Source organism: Cucumis melo, chromosome 5, assembly GCF_025177605.1.
Source record: "Cucumis melo cultivar AY chromosome 5, USDA_Cmelo_AY_1.0, whole genome shotgun sequence".
NCBI classification, from domain to species: domain Eukaryota; kingdom Viridiplantae; phylum Streptophyta; class Magnoliopsida; order Cucurbitales; family Cucurbitaceae; genus Cucumis; species Cucumis melo.
In genome coordinates, this window is record NC_066861.1 from 896024 (window position 1) to 916798 (window position 20775).

The following is a 20775-nucleotide window of genomic DNA, read 5'->3' on the forward strand; positions in this document are numbered from 1 at the left end:
CATTTTTCATGATAAAATTTGAGACATCATGTTAATATAGGATTTGGGATTGGGCTCTAGCTGACCACACAAAATCTGTGCAATCTGAGATACGAATGGGAACACGGCAGTTGGCTCCCATGGTCCATACCTTCTTCTATACTGACTCTCCAGGTGCGCTCGCTGTTTAATTTCCTTAAAATAACCATTCCCTTTTGTTTCTTTTTACATTAATTGTTTGAACATGTAGAAGAGATCGATTCCTTATTATTCAATCAAATATATTAATCCCATATTTCTTTCTACTTCCCTTTCGATCGGTACAATTTTATTTACCAAACAAAACTTAAACTCTGGGGCCGCTTCAATATTCTAAAACAATCCTAATCGAGATGAGTAAACTTACAGCAAAACTTGTATTTACAGTCTAACTAACAAAAGAGGGAATAATATGCATGTGAGACAAATTCATTTACTTACAAAGAGGGAATAATATGCATGTGAAACAAATTCAATTACTTACTGTTTGGGGTGTAAAATGAAACCACATTTAATTTTTCAAGTATAAATAGACATACAAAGGCATGGAGTTCCCCGTGGAGAGGAGAGGAAATTAAGTATCGTTGTAAGTAGATTAAAGAAAAATGCTGAAGTCTCATCATGTGTCTTCCAATTCCAGTTTAGAGGCTGCAGTGTTTGTAAACCCAAAGCTATTTCTTTTGAGTAATGCAAAGACGACTTTGCTTCCAGTAAGATGGGAGGGTGGGAGACAAAATGCAAAGTCTCATCGTCTACGCTTGGCCGGGCGGCCTGCCACCGTAATCAAAGCCAGTTCCGTTGCCAGTTCAACGGAGAAGGCGGTTGCGGTTAAAGCTTTCGTGACAGTAAAAAGAGTTTTAGGGACTGGGTTGTATTTGGAACGAGGGCTTGATGAAATTGCTGATCTTTTTGGTAAATCGATTATTTTGGAGCTCGTCAGTGCTGAGGTTGATCCTGGTTAGTGCATGCATTATTCTTTTCTCAATTGATTTAATGACTTAATTAACTTTACTTAATCATGTGCTTTCTTTTCTTATTTTGGCATTTTAATGAGATCTCTTAAAACTGACCATACCATGAATCGTAAGTACATTCACTGATCTGTTGTCTACTTAAACCAAAATAGAAAAACTTGTCCTTTTTTCTTTGTGAAATTTATCAAAATAAAACCTTACTCACTTGGATGGATTATTGCTCTATGCTCTTTTCCTATCTCACTCTCTCAACCTCCCCTCTCGGTCTCGTCTCTCACACCCCTCTCTCGTGCCTTCTTTCTCTCGTTGTCTCGCTCTCTTTCCGATCTCTCTCCTCGTCTCATCTCTAGTTCTCTCATGTTGTTCCGGCCTCCTCTTTCTTGCTCTCCGCCGTTATCACCATCTTTCTCTCGATCTATTCTCTCTCTCCCTTCAATGCATCGGATGGTTTAGAGGAATATTAGTATTTACTATGAGTAACACAAATAAGGGAAATTTTGTAACTCTTTTAGCCAGATGATGATGTAAGTAAGAGATAGGAGAATTTTTAAGCTTAACAAAATGGGGCCATCTGCAAAATTAACAAAAGAAAAAAAAAATTGATAATAGGATTTATGTCATTACATTTTCTAAATTGCAAATGTAGCAAATTTAAAAGCGAATAATCCTCTAATAGTCATCTGATAACCTTCCGATAATCATATTGGAATATTGGCAATATGCAAAGAAAAACAAAAATGTTATGGACTATTTTTTTCTAAATATCTTTTATCATATAATTTTCCTAAAAAAGGGGTAAAAACCATTTTAAGGTTTGAGATTGGAACTATAGTACAATTTACCTAGTGTGAAAATGGGTGCAACTAAGTACTAAAACTAATATATATATATATATATATATATATATATATATATATATATATATATATATATATATATTTCAACCGTTTTACCATTTAAAGTAATTTTTTTTTTTTACAAAGTAACAATTTTAGCATCTATATAATTATATATTTTTCTAAAAATATTAACAACATTAGATATTTATTAGCACCTTGTTCTTTTATATACATATACACAAACATACAAACAACATAATTGTTTTAAATGACAAAACTACTTAATATATTTTCAAAATTTCCAAAAGAAATATGGGACAAATGCCTATTAATGTTTATTATCTAATCACTAACACTAACAGATAATGACAGTTTCTTTTTTTTATACTCGTAAATAAGTTAGTCCGTTTTTTCATTTTCCTATTTTTCAAAGTAGCTTAACAAACAAAATTACACTCCATTACTCCTTTACCCCTTCTTTCCTTTGGTGTTTTGAATGGTATTCCTTAATGATGTTGTAAATGAATACTATTTAGATAAAATTATTATTTTGAGATTTAAATCGATACAATTATGTTGAAAAGATAATATATAATAAATGAATATAACTAAAAAAAAAGTACGTGTGCATGGTTGTTGTAGTAACGGGATTGGAGAAGGCGACAATAAGGAAATATGCTCATAAAGAGGATACGGAACGTGATGAGATTATCTACGAAGCAGATTTTGAAATTCCTCCAGATTTTGGTTCAATTGGAGCCATTTTCGTTGAGAATGAACATCACAAAGAGATTTTTCTCAAGGATGTTGTCATCGAAGGCCTCCCTTCTGGCCCTCTAAACTTCGTCTGCTCTTCTTGGGTTAATGAGAAGGATCATCCCGACAGCAAGAGAATCTTCTTCACCACTAAGGTAATAATTAATCAACACGTCTCCTCATTTTAACTCCTCTTTTTGTCTAATTCTAAAATATTATATTCCATGTTGGTCAGTCATATTTGCCATCCAACACTCCTGAGGGCCTAAAAAGACTTAGAGAAGAAGAGCTCAAAGCTTTGCAAGGGGATGGCGTTGGCCAGCGTGAGGTCCACGAAAGGATATATGACTATGATGTCTACAATGATCTAGGCGATCCCGATAAAAATCTCAAACTCAAAAGACCTGTACTTGGTGGAAAACAATTTCCTTATCCTCGTCGATGTAGAACCGGACGCCCACGTTCTAAGGAAGGTTGCTTTTTTTTTTTTTTTTTGGTTGCCTTTTCTATATTATAAATCTAATTATGATGTATACTAAGAGGGATGAGTGATTTATTATTACTATTGTAGATCCTTTATCTGAATCAAGAAGTTCAGACAATTATGTGCCACGAGATGAAGCATTCTCACCCGTGAAACAAGCAACTTTTAGTGTGAAGACACTGAACTCGTTGCTAAAGGGGCTAATACCGGCTTTGGAGTCGGTTTCTACTGACACTGATATATGTTTCCCACATTTCCCTGCAATAGATGATCTTTATGATAATGGAGTTCCATTGCCTGCTGCCAAAGGCGGTTGGAAGCAGATCGCTACTGCCCTTCCAAGGCTTATTGACTCTGTTGTTGATAGGGCTGAGGATTTCTTGCGTTTTGTTCCTCCTGAAACATTTGATAGTAAGAAACTAAACTAAATATAACCCAACTATATATATGGTGTTTTATCATTCATGACATTGTTGTTGTTCCTTCTTATTATTCAGAGGACAAATTCTTTTGGTTTAGAGATGAGGAATTTGCTAGACAGACACTTGCAGGTCTCAACCCGTACAGCATAAGGCTTGTTACGGTATGACATTGTGTTTCAACCATGGCCATGTTTTCTAATCGATAGTCAAAATTGTTCTTTTGATGTCTCAATCGCAAATGTAATTGGATTTTTTTTTAATCACATTTACGGACGTTGATTACGATTTAGGCTATTTTCTTTGTGTTTGTCTAGAATCAGTGTCTTTTTATTGTTACCCTTTAGAGTCGATGGTAATTATTAAGTAACGGTGACAAATTCATAACTTTATTACCGTAGACATTATGCTATATATAACAGCAAACGAAAAAATTGTTTAAAATTATCTGAGAAAAAGCTACTGGCTCTCCCGTAACTTTCAAATGCAATGGGATACCCATTTTCCTTGGATAATGTACAAAACACCATTAATTAACGCTAACCTGATGAGGAGTTTAATTAATGCAGGAATGGCCATTGAAGAGTAAGCTTGACCCTGCTGTTTATGGTGATCCTACATCAAAAATCACTAATGAAATAGTGGAGCAACAAATCAAAGGTTTCATGACTCTGGATGAGGTATGCCCTTGGAGATTGTTCACACTTTGACTTAAAGATTGGCTTCTTTAATTACGTGTTTCTGATAACATGTTTTTTCGGGGGTGCAGGCTTTGAAAAACAAGAAGCTATTTATACTAGATTACCATGACCTCTTCCTACCATATGTAGCCAAAGTACGAAAACTTAAAGGCACCACATTGTATGGTTCAAGGACATTGTTCTTCTTACACAATGATAGCACTCTAAGACCGTTGGCTATTGAGCTCACTAGGCCACCCATTGATGGCAAACCACAATGGAAAGAAGTTTTCACACCCTTTTGGGATGCCACTCGTATCTGGCTTTGGAGGATTGCCAAAGCTCATGTTTTAGCCCATGACTCTGGTTATCACCAACTTGTTAGTCATTGGTGAGTCTTTTCCTTTCAAATCTTAACTATGGTCAAGTTTTAGTTACACTACTTTGATACTTTGCTTCTAAAATTATGTGCTTTTGGTTTCCTATGCAGGCTTAGAACTCATTGTTGTGTAGAACCTTACATAATTGCATCAAACAGACAACTGAGTGCAATGCATCCAATCTATAGACTTTTGCATCCTCATTTTCGATACACCATGGAGATCAATGCACTTGCCCGTCAATCTCTCATCAATGCAGATGGGATCATTGAGAGTTGTTTTTCCCCTGGAAAATACTCAGTAGAATTTAGTTCTGTTGCTTACAAAGCTCAATGGCAGTTCAACTTAGAAGCTTTGCCTGCTGACTTAATTAACAGGTGATTATTATCTTTAAGTACTCTTGTTCATCTTAACTTGGCTTTAAGTTGGTTTACCAAATTTCCTTACCATCTTGTGTACATTGTTGTTACGGGAAGGGGGTTGGCCGTTGAGGACCCAAATGCACCACATGGACTGAAGCTTGCTATTGAAGACTACCCTTTTGCCAACGATGGCCTGATCCTTTGGGATGCCATCAAAGAATGGGCAACGGAATATGTCAATTACTATTATCCAGATCCAAGTCTTGTTAAGGCAGATGAGGAACTTCAAGCATGGTGGAATGAGATTCGAACTGAAGGTCATGCAGATAAGAAGGATGAACCATGGTGGCCAGTTCTCAACACTCCTGAAGACCTTATCAATATTGTCACCACCATCATGTGGGTACCTTCAGGGCATCATGCAGCAGTGAACTTTGGCCAATACTCTTTTGCTGGATATTTCCCAAATCGACCTAGTATTGCTAGAATCAATGTTCCCCTGGAAGATGTAAATGAAGAGAAGTGGGAAAAATTTATTAATAAGCCAGAGCATGTCCTTTTAGAGACATTTCCTACACAGCTTCAAGCGACGAAAGTCACGGCGGTTTTGAACATATTGTCAAGTCATTCTCCAGATGAAGAGTATATGGGAAAAGATATTGAAGCAGCATGGGCTGATGAGCCTTTTATAAAGGGGGCATTTGAGAAGTTCAGTGGAAAATTGAAGGAACTAGAAGGGATAATTGATGAAAGGAATGCTGACCGAAATCTAAAGAACAGACATGGAGCTGGAGTTGCGCCTTATAGACTTTTGAAGCCTGAATCAGGGCCTGGAGTGACAGGACAAGGAGTTCCTTACAGTATTTCTATTTAGAACCCATGGCATATTTGTTTTGATATGGGTTCAATAACAATCTCACTTAATTATGGTTTAAATAAAGAGGTCATAAGAGTTGCAAGAATGTTGAATGTGTCCAAACCACTCAGAAACATTAAAGATAACATTCTTGCCAATACCGAAGATTTTAAACATCGATCTTCATATCACAACAGTTAAATTGAAAATATTAATGATTTAAAAAATAAAGAACACTATTTGACAAAGTTCAGTATGAAGGGCAAATTACATATATATAAACATTTCTCATTTCTCATAAAGAATCTAAACATGTATGGCAGCTAAACAGACATAGTTCTTCATGATCAGTTTATTCTTTAGAATAATATATAGCATCGACATTACAAAAAAAAATGTATTAGATAGTTGTACTAGAACTCATAAAGGAGGATGGATCAGAGGGAAAAGAGACTTCAATAGCCCCCTCCAGCATTTGTAGAACTTTTTTCATGGTAAGCCTTAGGGATGGTTCCTTTTGAATGCACCAAATTGCTATCATCACAAACTTCTTCACCCTCTTCAAGTCCATCCTTGCCTCCTCATCGTTTTCTACCAACATCTCCACTTTCATCTCTTTGAAGCACTCATAAGCCCAGTCATAAGCAGTCATCCATTAGTAAGACTCTCAAACTTCATGACTAAGAAAAACTAAGTTGATAATTAATTCTATCGGATAAACACGTCCTAAACTTTCAAATTTCATTGGATTAGACCATAAATAATCTAAAAAAGGTCATAGCTAGTTCTGATCACTTTGATGATGAAAATAATAAAAGTAAACAACTGAGAAGAAAGTACTAAGAGATGGAACTAATGAAGGAAGATGGATGAGGGGGAAAGGAAACTTCAATGGCACCTTCCATCATCTGTAAAACTTTCTTCATGGTTGGCCTTAGAGATGGTTCCTCTTGAATGCACCATATTGCTATCATCACAAACTTCTTCACCCTTTCCAACTCCATCTTTGCTTCTTCATCCTTTTCTACCAACATCTCCACTTTCATCTCTTTGAAACACTCATAAGCCCAATCTGTCAACACCTTTTGTTTTTCATCCTCTGCTTTCTCCTCCAAACTCCTTTTACAACATATTATCTCCAACAACAATATCCCAAAACTATAAACATCCACCTTTTCTGTGATGGGGAGGCCTCTGAACCACTCTAGAGCTAAATATCCTTCGCTTTCTCTAATTGTCGTTGTCATCGGGGTGGTTCGAGCTTGATCTTTTTTCACAAATTGGGCCAAGCCAAAGTCTGCAATCCGTGCGGTAAACGACTCGTCGAGAAGGATGTTTTGAGGCTTAATATCACAATGAATGGTTTGAGAACTACACCCTTCGTGTAGATAACACAGTCCTCTGGCCGTCTCTAAAATAATTTTAATTCTGCTATGCCAATTTGGTTTCGAAGTCCCAGAAAGGAAATCTGCAAGAGACCCATTATGCATGAATTCATACACCAACATTCTATGTTCTCCTTCATTGCAAAAGCCAAGCAATCGAACTAAGTTCTTGTGGTTTGTTCCAACAATAGCACTCACTTCAGCTTTAAATTCTTGGTCTCCCTCTTGCACTAAATTGTCCAACTTTTTAATAGCAACCAAGTTATTGTTGTCCTCAGAGTCAATAGTCCCTTTATAAACAGTAGCAAAAGAGCCACGCCCCAACTGGTGGATGAATCCACTTGTGGCCTTGTTGAGCTCTTCATAGCTAAAGATCCTCAAATTCACATCTAAAATAGATGGATCTCGTTGAACAGGCTTTGATTTCCTTTTCTTGAGTCTGTAACCAATGAATAAAGTGAGAAGGAATAAGAAGAAGTTGAGAAATACAGAGCTTCCTAATAGAACTGATCCAACGAAAACTACTGTAGGTTTATGGACAAGATCACTAGGTGGGAAAGAAGAGTTTTGTTTCCTAACTTTGAGAAGTGCTCTTCCACCAACACTGGGATCCATTCGTCCATCAGCTAGAGGAAACCTCTTCTTCCAACATTCACCATTCCTAAAAAAGGAAACCGCACAAAAACAATCGTTCATACATTCGTTTCTGCACCATTCCTCACTTACTGGTTTGAAATAGCCATAATCAGCCTGAGGCCAATTAGTATTTTCCAAAGCAACAAATTCAAAGTTATCAGTTTCAAGAAAGGATTGATCGCAACTCTGAGCTACAAAGTTGGGTTTACAACCCTTGATCTCATCATTTGGATCAAGCAAGACATAGCCAGGTGGACAAGAACAATATGGCCTCTGATCATCCCCAAGCCTACAATAACTATTAAACCCACACACTCCAGATCCCCAACCACCCTGCACCAAGATACAAATGTTTATAGAGTCTGACACTTGAGACCAAGCTCCAGGCATAGACGAACTATGAGTGGGCTTTGGGTAAACATACAATCCAAAAATCCCATTATGCTCGAGAATCGCCCGTAGGTAAAAATTTCGTGGCAAAAGGGTAGTTGATACCACAGTTGAGAGAACGGTATTATTGTTTGCAATGACATCAACGGAACCAGAGAGGTTGAACACAAGTTGGAAGCCAGAGCCCACAGTGTTACTTGCCCAGTAAGCTTTACTTACTGTATCCAAAGGGACTGCTCTTGGGTAAAGCACAAGATTCCCATCAGTTTGGAAACCTTCCACTCTTATAATTGGTTTCTGAATAACGAGCAACAAGATCTCCACCCATATTCAAAGTTTGTGATGGTAAAATTGTATCAGTAGGCACATCAAAGCTTTGCCACAAAATTTCAGAATTAATCGCAGCCAACACAAAGTTTCCACTATCAAGCATCGCAGCATAGGAAACAGATCGATTAGTATTTCCAGAGGAACTTGCAGTTGCCGTCCATATTTGATTGCCTTCAGGATCATTCAGCACAAGTTGACCATCACTAGTAAAATGAATTGTGGAACCTTTAGGTACCAAATTATCACGATTAGCTGACCAAACCACAGTTTTTTCATCAATTTTGTCGAACCAAATGGCCAACAAAAACCCTTTACTTCCCAAGGGTAGAAACCCAAAAGCAAAATCACCAGATTGGGAGACCCAATAGTAGTGGTGATCATTTAGTTGAGTTGCAGTGAGAGATGAACCCAGAGTTACATTTTTATAAAGCTGAGAAAACGAACAAGTTGGTAAAACAAGAAGAATAGCAAGAACAAGAAGACAATGAAGAAATGGGGGAAAGAGGAAGTAAGATGATGTTATTTTAAAAGCCATAAGCCAAAGAAAGGTAAGGCCTTTGTGAAATAATGAGTGGCGTGATACTGATATTACAGTTCATATATAACTTTCTTTTCATTTTCCAAGTTAGTTTTTAACGGGTCATACATATTAAATTGGGAGGAAAGATGATTTTCGAAAAGAAAAGTAGCCGACTTTGAAGGCTAGAAATTTCTAGTCAACTTGGGTCGGTCAGTGTGTGGTGATTCTTTGTTATTAAGATGGCTCATTTCCTCAACACATTTTTCTCATAAATGTTGTCGAACCAAATTGTCAACAAAAAACCTTTACTTCCCAAGGGTAGGAACCCAAAATCAAAATTACTTTTTTATAGCGTTGAGAAAATGAAGAAGTTGGTAAAACAAGAAGACAATGAAGAAAAATGGTGGAAAGAGGAAGTAAGCTCATGTGATTTCAAAAGACATAAGCCATAGAAAGGTAAGACCTCTGAAGAAGTTGAATGGTGTTATAAAGAGTCCAAAAGATATATATATATATATCTTTTGGACTTTCCAACTTACTTTTCACTCAGTCATATTAGTAAAATTGTCCAGTTTTATAAATAGCAGTTGCAAATGAATTTAGCATATCAGAAAGTAAAATAGAATAACAATACGTCAACATAGCGACTAACAAAATCTAGAAGACAACGACTTTTACTAAAATTTAAAACCTTAAATTATTAAAAGTGATTATATTATTTTGCATCTTAGTCATCCAAATAGAAGTTCCTCACTACTTTGTTAGAATTACTGAATCTTAAAACATGAACCAAATTTTGTTATTTTTAAAAGTTTATGAATATAAATAAGATTTAAAACCTTAATTTTTTGTAATTGTCATTAAGTTAATTAATTTAGACTTTGTTTACTTTATGGTTGAAAAACTTCTTCAAATATCATATTAACAAATTGGACTATTAGACTGAACATTTTTTAAAATAACAAAATATTAAAAATGTTTACAAAATTTATCGAACTTTTTTTTAGTAAATTTTAGTTTTTTTTTATATATTTTGTAAATAGTTTCAACATTTTCCGATTCATAACTATTTTCCTTTGCAAATTTGCCTAGAAATTTTTTATGTCACGATGTTTTTTCAAAATTTAAATCGACGAAACCGTTAGTTTATAATTTTTTATTTTATTTTTATGACAATATGTAAGGTGAGACAAACACATCCTAAACTTTCAAATTACATTGGATTAATCAGGCGGCCATAAATCTAAAAAAAAACACCTAGTTTTGATCAATTTTATAAAGAAAATAATGAAAGTAAACAACTGAAAAGAAAGTACTAAGAGATGGAACTAATGAAGGAAGATGGATGAGGAGGAAAGGAAACTTCAATGGCACCTTCCATCATCTGTAAAACTTTCTTCATGGTTGGCCTTAGAGATGGTTCCTCTTGAATGCACCATATTGCTATCATCACAAACTTCTTCACCCTTTCCAACTCCATCTTTGCTTCTTCATCCTTTTCTACCAACATCTCCACTTTCATCTCTTTGAAACACTCATAAGCCCAATCTGTCAACACCTTTTGTTTTTCATCCTCTGCTTTCTCCTCCAAACTCCTTTTACAACATATTATCTCCAACAACAATATCCCAAAACTATAAACATCCACCTTTTCTGTGATGGGGAGGCCTCTGAACCACTCTAGAGCTAAATATCCTTCGCTTTCTCTAATTGTCGTTGTCATCGGGGTGGTTCGAGCTTGATCTTTTTTCACAAATTGGGCCAAGCCAAAGTCTGCAATCCGTGCGGTAAACGACTCGTCGAGAAGGATGTTTTGAGGCTTAATATCACAATGAATGGTTTGAGAACTACACCCTTCGTGTAGATAACACAGTCCTCTGGCCGTCTCTAAAATAATTTTAATTCTGCTATGCCAATTTGGTTTCGAAGTCCCAGAAAGGAAATCTGCAAGAGACCCATTATGCATGAATTCATACACCAACATTCTATGTTCTCCTTCATTGCAAAAGCCAAGCAATCGAACTAAGTTCTTGTGGTTTGTTCCAACAATAGCACTCACTTCAGCTTTAAATTCTTGGTCTCCCTCTTGCACTAAATTGTCCAACTTTTTAATAGCAACCAAGTTATTGTTGTCCTCAGAGTCAATAGTCCCTTTATAAACAGTAGCAAAAGAGCCACGCCCCAACTGGTGGATGAATCCACTTGTGGCCTTGTTGAGCTCTTCATAGCTAAAGATCCTCAAATTCACATCTAAAATAGATGGATCTCGTTGAACAGGCTTTGATTTCCTTTTCTTGAGTCTGTAACCAATGAATAAAGTGAGAAGGAATAAGAAGAAGTTGAGAAATACAGAGCTTCCTAATAGAACTGATCCAACGAAAACTACTGTAGGTTTATGGACAAGATCACTAGGTGGGAAAGAAGAGTTTTGTTTCCTAACTTTGAGAAGTGCTCTTCCACCAACACTGGGATCCATTCGTCCATCAGCTAGAGGAAACCTCTTCTTCCAACATTCACCATTCCTAAAAAAGGAAACCGCACAAAAACAATCGTTCATACATTCGTTTCTGCACCATTCCTCACTTACTGGTTTGAAATAGCCATAATCAGCCTGAGGCCAATTAGTATTTTCCAAAGCAACAAATTCAAAGTTATCAGTTTCAAGAAAGGATTGATCGCAACTCTGAGCTACAAAGTTGGGTTTACAACCCTTGATCTCATCATTTGGATCAAGCAAGACATAGCCAGGTGGACAAGAACAATATGGCCTCTGATCATCCCCAAGCCTACAATAACTATTAAACCCACACACTCCAGATCCCCAACCACCCTGCACCAAGATACAAATGTTTATAGAGTCTGACACTTGAGACCAAGCTCCAGGCATAGACGAACTATGAGTGGGCTTTGGGTAAACATACAATCCAAAAATCCCATTATGCTCGAGAATCGCCCGTAGGTAAAAATTTCGTGGCAAAAGGGTAGTTGATACCACAGTTGAGAGAACGGTATTATTGTTTGCAATGACATCAACGGAACCAGAGAGGTTGAACACAAGTTGGAAGCCAGAGCCCACAGTGTTACTTGCCCAGTAAGCTTTACTTACTGTATCCAAAGGGACTGCTCTTGGGTAAAGCACAAGATTCCCATCAGTTTGGAAACCTTCCACTCTTATAATTGGTTTCTGAATAACGAGCAACAAGATCTCCACCCATATTCAAAGTTTGTGATGGTAAAATTGTATCAGTAGGCACATCAAAGCTTTGCCACAAAATTTCAGAATTAATCGCAGCCAACACAAAGTTTCCACTATCAAGCATCGCAGCATAGGAAACAGATCGATTAGTATTTCCAGAGGAACTTGCAGTTGCCGTCCATATTTGATTGCCTTCAGGATCATTCAGCACAAGTTGACCATCACTAGTAAAATGAATTGTGGAACCTTTAGGTACCAAATTATCACGATTAGCTGACCAAACCACAGTTTTTTCATCAATTTTGTCGAACCAAATGGCCAACAAAAACCCTTTACTTCCCAAGGGTAGAAACCCAAAAGCAAAATCACCAGATTGGGAGACCCAATAGTAGTGGTGATCATTTAGTTGAGTTGCAGTGAGAGATGAACCCAGAGTTACATTTTTATAAAGCTGAGAAAACGAACAAGTTGGTAAAACAAGAAGAATAGCAAGAACAAGAAGACAATGAAGAAATGGGGGAAAGAGGAAGTAAGATGATGTTATTTTAAAAGCCATAAGCCAAAGAAAGGTAAGGCCTTTGTGAAATAATGAGTGGCGTGATACTGATATTACAGTTCATATATAACTTTCTTTTCATTTTCCAAGTTAGTTTTTAACGGGTCATACATATTAAATTGGGAGGAAAGATGATTTTCGAAAAGAAAAGTAGCCGACTTTGAAGGCTAGAAATTTCTAGTCAACTTGGGTCGGTCAGTGTGTGGTGATTCTTTGTTATTAAGATGGCTCATTTCCTCAACACATTTTTCTCATAAATGTTGTCGAACCAAATTGTCAACAAAAAACCTTTACTTCCCAAGGGTAGGAACCCAAAATCAAAATTACTTTTTTATAGCGTTGAGAAAATGAAGAAGTTGGTAAAACAAGAAGACAATGAAGAAAAATGGTGGAAAGAGGAAGTAAGCTCATGTGATTTCAAAAGACATAAGCCATAGAAAGGTAAGACCTCTGAAGAAGTTGAATGGTGTTATAAAGAGTCCAAAAGATATATATATATATATCTTTTGGACTTTCCAACTTACTTTTCACTCAGTCATATTAGTAAAATTGTCCAGTTTTATAAATAGCAGTTGCAAATGAATTTAGCATATCAGAAAGTAAAATAGAATAACAATACGTCAACATAGCGACTAACAAAATCTAGAAGACAACGACTTTTACTAAAATTTAAAACCTTAAATTATTAAAAGTGATTATATTATTTTGCATCTTAGTCATCCAAATAGAAGTTCCTCACTACTTTGTTAGAATTACTGAATCTTAAAACATGAACCAAATTTTGTTATTTTTAAAAGTTTATGAATATAAATAAGATTTAAAACCTTAATTTTTTGTAATTGTCATTAAGTTAATTAATTTAGACTTTGTTTACTTTATGGTTGAAAAACTTCTTCAAATATCATATTAACAAATTGGACTATTAGACTGAACATTTTTTAAAATAACAAAATATTAAAAATGTTTACAAAATTTATCGAACTTTTTTTTAGTAAATTTTAGTTTTTTTTTATATATTTTGTAAATAGTTTCAACATTTTCCGATTCATAACTATTTTCCTTTGCAAATTTGCCTAGAAATTTTTTATGTCACGATGTTTTTTCAAAATTTAAATCGACGAAACCGTTAGTTTATAATTTTTTATTTTATTTTTATGACAATATGTAAGGTGAGACAAACACATCCTAAACTTTCAAATTACATTGGATTAATCAGGCGGCCATAAATCTAAAAAAAAACACCTAGTTTTGATCAATTTTATAAAGAAAATAATGAAAGTAAACAACTGAAAAGAAAGTACTAAGAGATGGAACTAATGAAGGAAGATGGATGAGGAGGAAAGGAAACTTCAATGGCACCTTCCATCATCTGTAAAACTTTCTTCATGGTTGGCCTTAGAGATGGTTCCTCTTGAATGCACCATATTGCTATCATCACAAACTTCTTCACCCTTTCCAACTCCATCTTTGCTTCTTCATCCTTTTCTACCAACATCTCCACTTTCATCTCTTTGAAACACTCATAAGCCCAATCTGTCAACACCTTTTGTTTTTCATCCTCTGCTTTCTCCTCCAAACTCCTTTTACAACATATTATCTCCAACAACAATATCCCAAAACTATAAACATCCACCTTTTCTGTGATGGGGAGGCCTCTGAACCACTCTAGAGCTAAATATCCTTCGCTTTCTCTAATTGTCGTTGTCATCGGGGTGGTTCGAGCTTGATCTTTTTTCACAAATTGGGCCAAGCCAAAGTCTGCAATCCGTGCGGTAAACGACTCGTCGAGAAGGATGTTTTGAGGCTTAATATCACAATGAATGGTTTGAGAACTACACCCTTCGTGTAGATAACACAGTCCTCTGGCCGTCTCTAAAATAATTTTAATTCTGCTATGCCAATTTGGTTTCGAAGTCCCAGAAAGGAAATCTGCAAGAGACCCATTATGCATGAATTCATACACCAACATTCTATGTTCTCCTTCATTGCAAAAGCCAAGCAATCGAACTAAGTTCTTGTGGTTTGTTCCAACAATAGCACTCACTTCAGCTTTAAATTCTTGGTCTCCCTCTTGCACTAAATTGTCCAACTTTTTAATAGCAACCAAGTTATTGTTGTCCTCAGAGTCAATAGTCCCTTTATAAACAGTAGCAAAAGAGCCACGCCCCAACTGGTGGATGAATCCACTTGTGGCCTTGTTGAGCTCTTCATAGCTAAAGATCCTCAAATTCACATCTAAAATAGATGGATCTCGTTGAACAGGCTTTGATTTCCTTTTCTTGAGTCTGTAACCAATGAATAAAGTGAGAAGGAATAAGAAGAAGTTGAGAAATACAGAGCTTCCTAATAGAACTGATCCAACGAAAACTACTGTAGGTTTATGGACAAGATCACTAGGTGGGAAAGAAGAGTTTTGTTTCCTAACTTTGAGAAGTGCTCTTCCACCAACACTGGGATCCATTCGTCCATCAGCTAGAGGAAACCTCTTCTTCCAACATTCACCATTCCTAAAAAAGGAAACCGCACAAAAACAATCGTTCATACATTCGTTTCTGCACCATTCCTCACTTACTGGTTTGAAATAGCCATAATCAGCCTGAGGCCAATTAGTATTTTCCAAAGCAACAAATTCAAAGTTATCAGTTTCAAGAAAGGATTGATCGCAACTCTGAGCTACAAAGTTGGGTTTACAACCCTTGATCTCATCATTTGGATCAAGCAAGACATAGCCAGGTGGACAAGAACAATATGGCCTCTGATCATCCCCAAGCCTACAATAACTATTAAACCCACACACTCCAGATCCCCAACCACCCTGCACCAAGATACAAATGTTTATAGAGTCTGACACTTGAGACCAAGCTCCAGGCATAGACGAACTATGAGTGGGCTTTGGGTAAACATACAATCCAAAAATCCCATTATGCTCGAGAATCGCCCGTAGGTAAAAATTTCGTGGCAAAAGGGTAGTTGATACCACAGTTGAGAGAACGGTATTATTGTTTGCAATGACATCAACGGAACCAGAGAGGTTGAACACAAGTTGGAAGCCAGAGCCCACAGTGTTACTTGCCCAGTAAGCTTTACTTACTGTATCCAAAGGGACTGCTCTTGGGTAAAGCACAAGATTCCCATCAGTTTGGAAACCTTCCACTCTTATAATTGGTTTCTGAATAACGAGCAACAAGATCTCCACCCATATTCAAAGTTTGTGATGGTAAAATTGTATCAGTAGGCACATCAAAGCTTTGCCACAAAATTTCAGAATTAATCGCAGCCAACACAAAGTTTCCACTATCAAGCATCGCAGCATAGGAAACAGATCGATTAGTATTTCCAGAGGAACTTGCAGTTGCCGTCCATATTTGATTGCCTTCAGGATCATTCAGCACAAGTTGACCATCACTAGTAAAATGAATTGTGGAACCTTTAGGTACCAAATTATCACGATTAGCTGACCAAACCACAGTTTTTTCATCAATTTTGTCGAACCAAATGGCCAACAAAAACCCTTTACTTCCCAAGGGTAGAAACCCAAAAGCAAAATCACCAGATTGGGAGACCCAATAGTAGTGGTGATCATTTAGTTGAGTTGCAGTGAGAGATGAACCCAGAGTTACATTTTTATAAAGCTGAGAAAACGAACAAGTTGGTAAAACAAGAAGAATAGCAAGAACAAGAAGACAATGAAGAAATGGGGGAAAGAGGAAGTAAGATGATGTTATTTTAAAAGCCATAAGCCAAAGAAAGGTAAGGCCTTTGTGAAATAATGAGTGGCGTGATACTGATATTACAGTTCATATATAACTTTCTTTTCATTTTCCAAGTTAGTTTTTAACGGGTCATACATATTAAATTGGGAGGAAAGATGATTTTCGAAAAGAAAAGTAGCCGACTTTGAAGGCTAGAAATTTCTAGTCAACTTGGGTCGGTCAGTGTGTGGTGATTCTTTGTTATTAAGATGGCTCATTTCCTCAACACATTTTTCTCATAAATGTTGTCGAACCAAATTGTCAACAAAAAACCTTTACTTCCCAAGGGTAGGAACCCAAAATCAAAATTACTTTTTTATAGCGTTGAGAAAATGAAGAAGTTGGTAAAACAAGAAGACAATGAAGAAAAATGGTGGAAAGAGGAAGTAAGCTCATGTGATTTCAAAAGACATAAGCCATAGAAAGGTAAGACCTCTGAAGAAGTTGAATGGTGTTATAAAGAGTCCAAAAGATATATATATATATATCTTTTGGACTTTCCAACTTACTTTTCACTCAGTCATATTAGTAAAATTGTCCAGTTTTATAAATAGCAGTTGCAAATGAATTTAGCATATCAGAAAGTAAAATAGAATAACAATACGTCAACATAGCGACTAACAAAATCTAGAAGACAACGACTTTTACTAAAATTTAAAACCTTAAATTATTAAAAGTGATTATATTATTTTGCATCTTAGTCATCCAAATAGAAGTTCCTCACTACTTTGTTAGAATTACTGAATCTTAAAACATGAACCAAATTTTGTTATTTTTAAAAGTTTATGAATATAAATAAGATTTAAAACCTTAATTTTTTGTAATTGTCATTAAGTTAATTAATTTAGACTTTGTTTACTTTATGGTTGAAAAACTTCTTCAAATATCATATTAACAAATTGGACTATTAGACTGAACATTTTTTAAAATAACAAAATATTAAAAATGTTTACAAAATTTATCGAACTTTTTTTTAGTAAATTTTAGTTTTTTTTTATATATTTTGTAAATAGTTTCAACATTTTCCGATTCATAACTATTTTCCTTTGCAAATTTGCCTAGAAAATTTTTATGTCACGATGTTTTTTCAAAATTTAAATCGACGAAACCGTTAGTTTATAATTTTTTATTTTATTTTTATGACAATATGTAAGGTGAGACAAACACATCCTAAACTTTCAAATTACATTGGATTAATCAGGCGGCCATAAATCTAAAAAAAAACACCTAGTTTTGATCAATTTTATAAAGAAAATAATGAAAGTAAACAACTGAAAAGAAAGTACTAAGAGATGGAACTAATGAAGGAAGATGGATGAGGAGGAAAGGAAACTTCAATGGCACCTTCCATCATCTGTAAAACTTTCTTCATGGTTGGCCTTAGAGATGGTTCCTCTTGAATGCACCATATTGCTATCATCACAAACTTCTTCACCCTTTCCAACTCCATCTTTGCTTCTTCATCCTTTTCTACCAACATCTCCACTTTCATCTCTTTGAAACACTCATAAGCCCAATCTGTCAACACCTTTTGTTTTTCATCCTCTGCTTTCTCCTCCAAACTCCTTTTACAACATATTATCTCCAACAACAATATCCCAAAACTATAAACATCCACCTTTTCTGTGATGGGGAGGCCTCTGAACCACTCTGGAGCTAAATATCCTTCGCTTTCTCTAATTGTCGTTGTCATCGGGGTGGTTCGAGCTTGATCTTTTTTCACAAGTTTGGCCAAGCCAAAGTCTGCAATCCGTGCGGTAAACGACTCGTCCAGAAGGATGTTTTGAGGCTTAATATCGCAATGAATGGTTCGAGAACTACACCCTTCGTGTAGATAACATAGTCCTCTGGCTGTCTCTAAAATAATTTGAATTCTGCTATGCCAATTTGGTTTCGAAGTCCCAAAAAGGAAATCTGCAAGAGACCCATTATGCATGAACTCATACACCAACATTCTGTGTTCTCCTTCATTGCAAAAGCCAAGCAATCGAACTAAGTTCTTGTGGTTTGTTCGAGCAATAGCACCCACTTTAGCGTTAAATTCTTGTTCTCCATCTGGAACCATATTATCGAACTTTTTAATAGCTACCAAGTAATTGTTGTTGTCAGAGTCAATAATCCCTTTATAAACAGTAGTAAAAGAGCCACGCCCCAAGTGTTGTATGAATCCACCTGTGGCATTGTTGAGCTCTTCATAGCTAAAGATCCTGAGATTCACACCTAAAATGAAAGGGTCTTTTTCAACCACATCTGATTTCCTTTTCCTGAAATGGTAACAAATGGATAATGTGAGAAGGAATAAGAGGAAGTTCAGAAAAAAAGAGCTCCCTAATAGAACTGATATAATGATTGTAGTTTTGTTCATTTGATTCTTTACTATATCACTAAGTTTGGAAGTAGAGTTTAGTTTCCTGACTTTGAGAAGAGATTTTATGCCAGCAACCTCAGGATCTATAAGCCCAAAAGCAAAAGGATATCTCTTCTTCCAACACTCACCATTTCTGAAAGCGGCAAGCACACAGACACAATCATTCAAACATTCGTTTCTACACCATTCCTCACTTACTGGGTTGAAATTGGCGTAATCACCTTGAGGCCAATTCGTATTTTCCATAGCAAAAAATTCGAAGTCATCAGTTTCAAGAAAGTATTGATCGCAACTCTGAGCAACAAAGTTGGGTTTACAACCCTTGATCTCATCATTTGGATCAATTAAGACGTAGCCTTGTGGACAAGAGCAAAATGGCCTTCGATCATCACCAAGCTTACAATAGCTATTAAATCCACAAACTCCACTTCCTGTACCATCACTGACCATAATACAGATGTTTACTGGGTCTGATACTTGAGTCCAAGCTTTAGGCATTGATGAATTACTTGTCGCTTTCGGATAAACATACAATCTAAAGATAGCATCGTGCTCAAGAATCGCCCGGAGGTAATAATTTTGTGGTGAAAGGGTATTGGGTACCACAGTTGTGAGAATGGTATTATTCTTTGAAATCACATAAATGGAACCAGTAAGGTTGAACACAAGCTGGAAGCCAGAGCCCGTAGTGTTACTTGCCCAGTAAGCTATGTTTGTTGTTTCAAAAGGGAATGCATTAGGTGAAAGCACAAGATCCCCATCTGTTTGCATCAAAAGTTGAAACCTTCCACTCTTATAATTGGTTTCTGAATAACGAGCAACAAGAGCTCCACCAATGTTCAAAGTTTGTGATGGTAAAATTGTATCAGTAGGCACATCAAAGCTTTGCCACAAAATTTCAGAATCAGTCGCAGCCAACACAAAGTTTCCACTATCAAGCATCGCAGCATAAGAAACGGATCTACTTGTATTTCCAGTGGAATTTGCAGTTGCCGTCCATATGTGATTGCCTCCAGGATCATTGAGCACAAGTTGGCCACCATTAGTAAATCGAACTGTGGACCCTTTAGGAACATATCACGATTAGCTGACCAAACCACAGTTTTTTCATCAATTTTGTCGAACCAAATGGCCAACAAAAACCCTTTACTTCCTGTTAAGAAAGTGCTTTAGGATTGAAACATGCTCATGTGTGTTTATCTTTGTTAAGTTAATTTAGTCCAAGTTTGTTCCTATTTCTTAGGAATTAGTCATTCATGATTTGTAATCATGGAGAAAGTCTAGGGCCATGTTGATTAGTGGAGAAAGTTTAGGGTCATGATGTTAGTGGAGAAAGTTTAGGGTCATGATGTTAGTGGGTAGTTATTTTTAAGACTTTAAATACTGTATTTTTCTTTGAATGTAATAGAAATGAATTTGCTTCAATTTGCCATTGCAATATTTATTTTTACTCTAGAAAATAACAATTGGTATCAGAGCTCTCTTCTTAAGGGATCTGTGAGTGTGAGTTGTTGTGTCATGGACGCCATAACAAGTTCTAGTTTCACTTCAATTTTTCCATTGATATTTGATGGAGACAACTACCAAGTTTAGGCAGTTCGTATGGAAGCTTATATGGAAGCTTTGGATATTTGGGAAGCAGTGGAAGAGGATTATGAAATTCCTGCTCTTCCAGACAATCCTACCATGGCACAAATCAAAGCGCAAAAGGAGAAGAAGACAAAGAAATCCAAGGCAAAGGCATGTCTGTTTGCTGCAGTCTCATCTACTATCTTCACTAGAATTATGACTCTGAGATCAGCATATGAGATATGGAATTATCTCAAGTCAGAATATGAGGGAGATGAAAGAATCAAAGGAATGCGTGTGCTAAA

The 20775-nt window shown here is 36.2% G+C and overlaps 5 protein-coding genes across 5 annotated transcripts; 1 reads left to right on the forward strand and 4 right to left on the reverse strand.

Moving 5' to 3' along the window:
- Positions 1-576: 576 nt before the first annotated feature.
- Positions 577-5904, forward strand: LOC103491538 (linoleate 13S-lipoxygenase 2-1, chloroplastic-like). Its single transcript, NM_001328471.1, is given in 9 exon segments — positions 577-975; positions 2474-2742; positions 2823-3060; positions 3159-3482; positions 3569-3654; positions 4060-4170; positions 4260-4561; positions 4661-4927; positions 5027-5904. Coding segments are annotated over 9 exon segments (2709 nt in total). The 5' UTR covers positions 577-623; the 3' UTR covers positions 5787-5904.
- Positions 5905-6022: 118 nt separating this feature from the next.
- LOC127149476 (G-type lectin S-receptor-like serine/threonine-protein kinase LECRK3) lies at positions 6023-20289 on the reverse strand. Its single transcript, XM_051085052.1, has 2 exons — positions 17878-20289; positions 6023-6383 (listed from the first exon to the last, which is right to left on the reverse strand). The coding sequence occupies exons 1-2, from the start codon at positions 19841-19843 to the stop codon at positions 6169-6171; spliced, it is 2181 nt and encodes a 726-aa protein (XP_050941009.1). The 5' UTR covers positions 19844-20289; the 3' UTR covers positions 6023-6168.
- LOC127149473 (G-type lectin S-receptor-like serine/threonine-protein kinase LECRK3) lies at positions 6383-9082 on the reverse strand. Its single transcript, XM_051085049.1, is given in 2 exon segments — positions 6383-8450; positions 8452-9082. Coding segments are annotated over 2 exon segments (2436 nt in total). The 5' UTR covers positions 9045-9082; the 3' UTR covers positions 6383-6607.
- Positions 10202-13172, reverse strand: LOC127149474 (G-type lectin S-receptor-like serine/threonine-protein kinase LECRK3). The gene is given in 2 exon segments (XM_051085050.1): positions 10202-12187; positions 12189-13172. Coding segments are annotated over 2 exon segments (2436 nt in total). The 5' UTR covers positions 12782-13172; the 3' UTR covers positions 10202-10344.
- LOC127149475 (G-type lectin S-receptor-like serine/threonine-protein kinase LECRK3) lies at positions 13952-16925 on the reverse strand. The gene is given in 2 exon segments (XM_051085051.1): positions 13952-15924; positions 15926-16925. Coding segments are annotated over 2 exon segments (2436 nt in total). The 5' UTR covers positions 16519-16925; the 3' UTR covers positions 13952-14081.
- Positions 20290-20775: the final 486 nt, after the last annotated feature.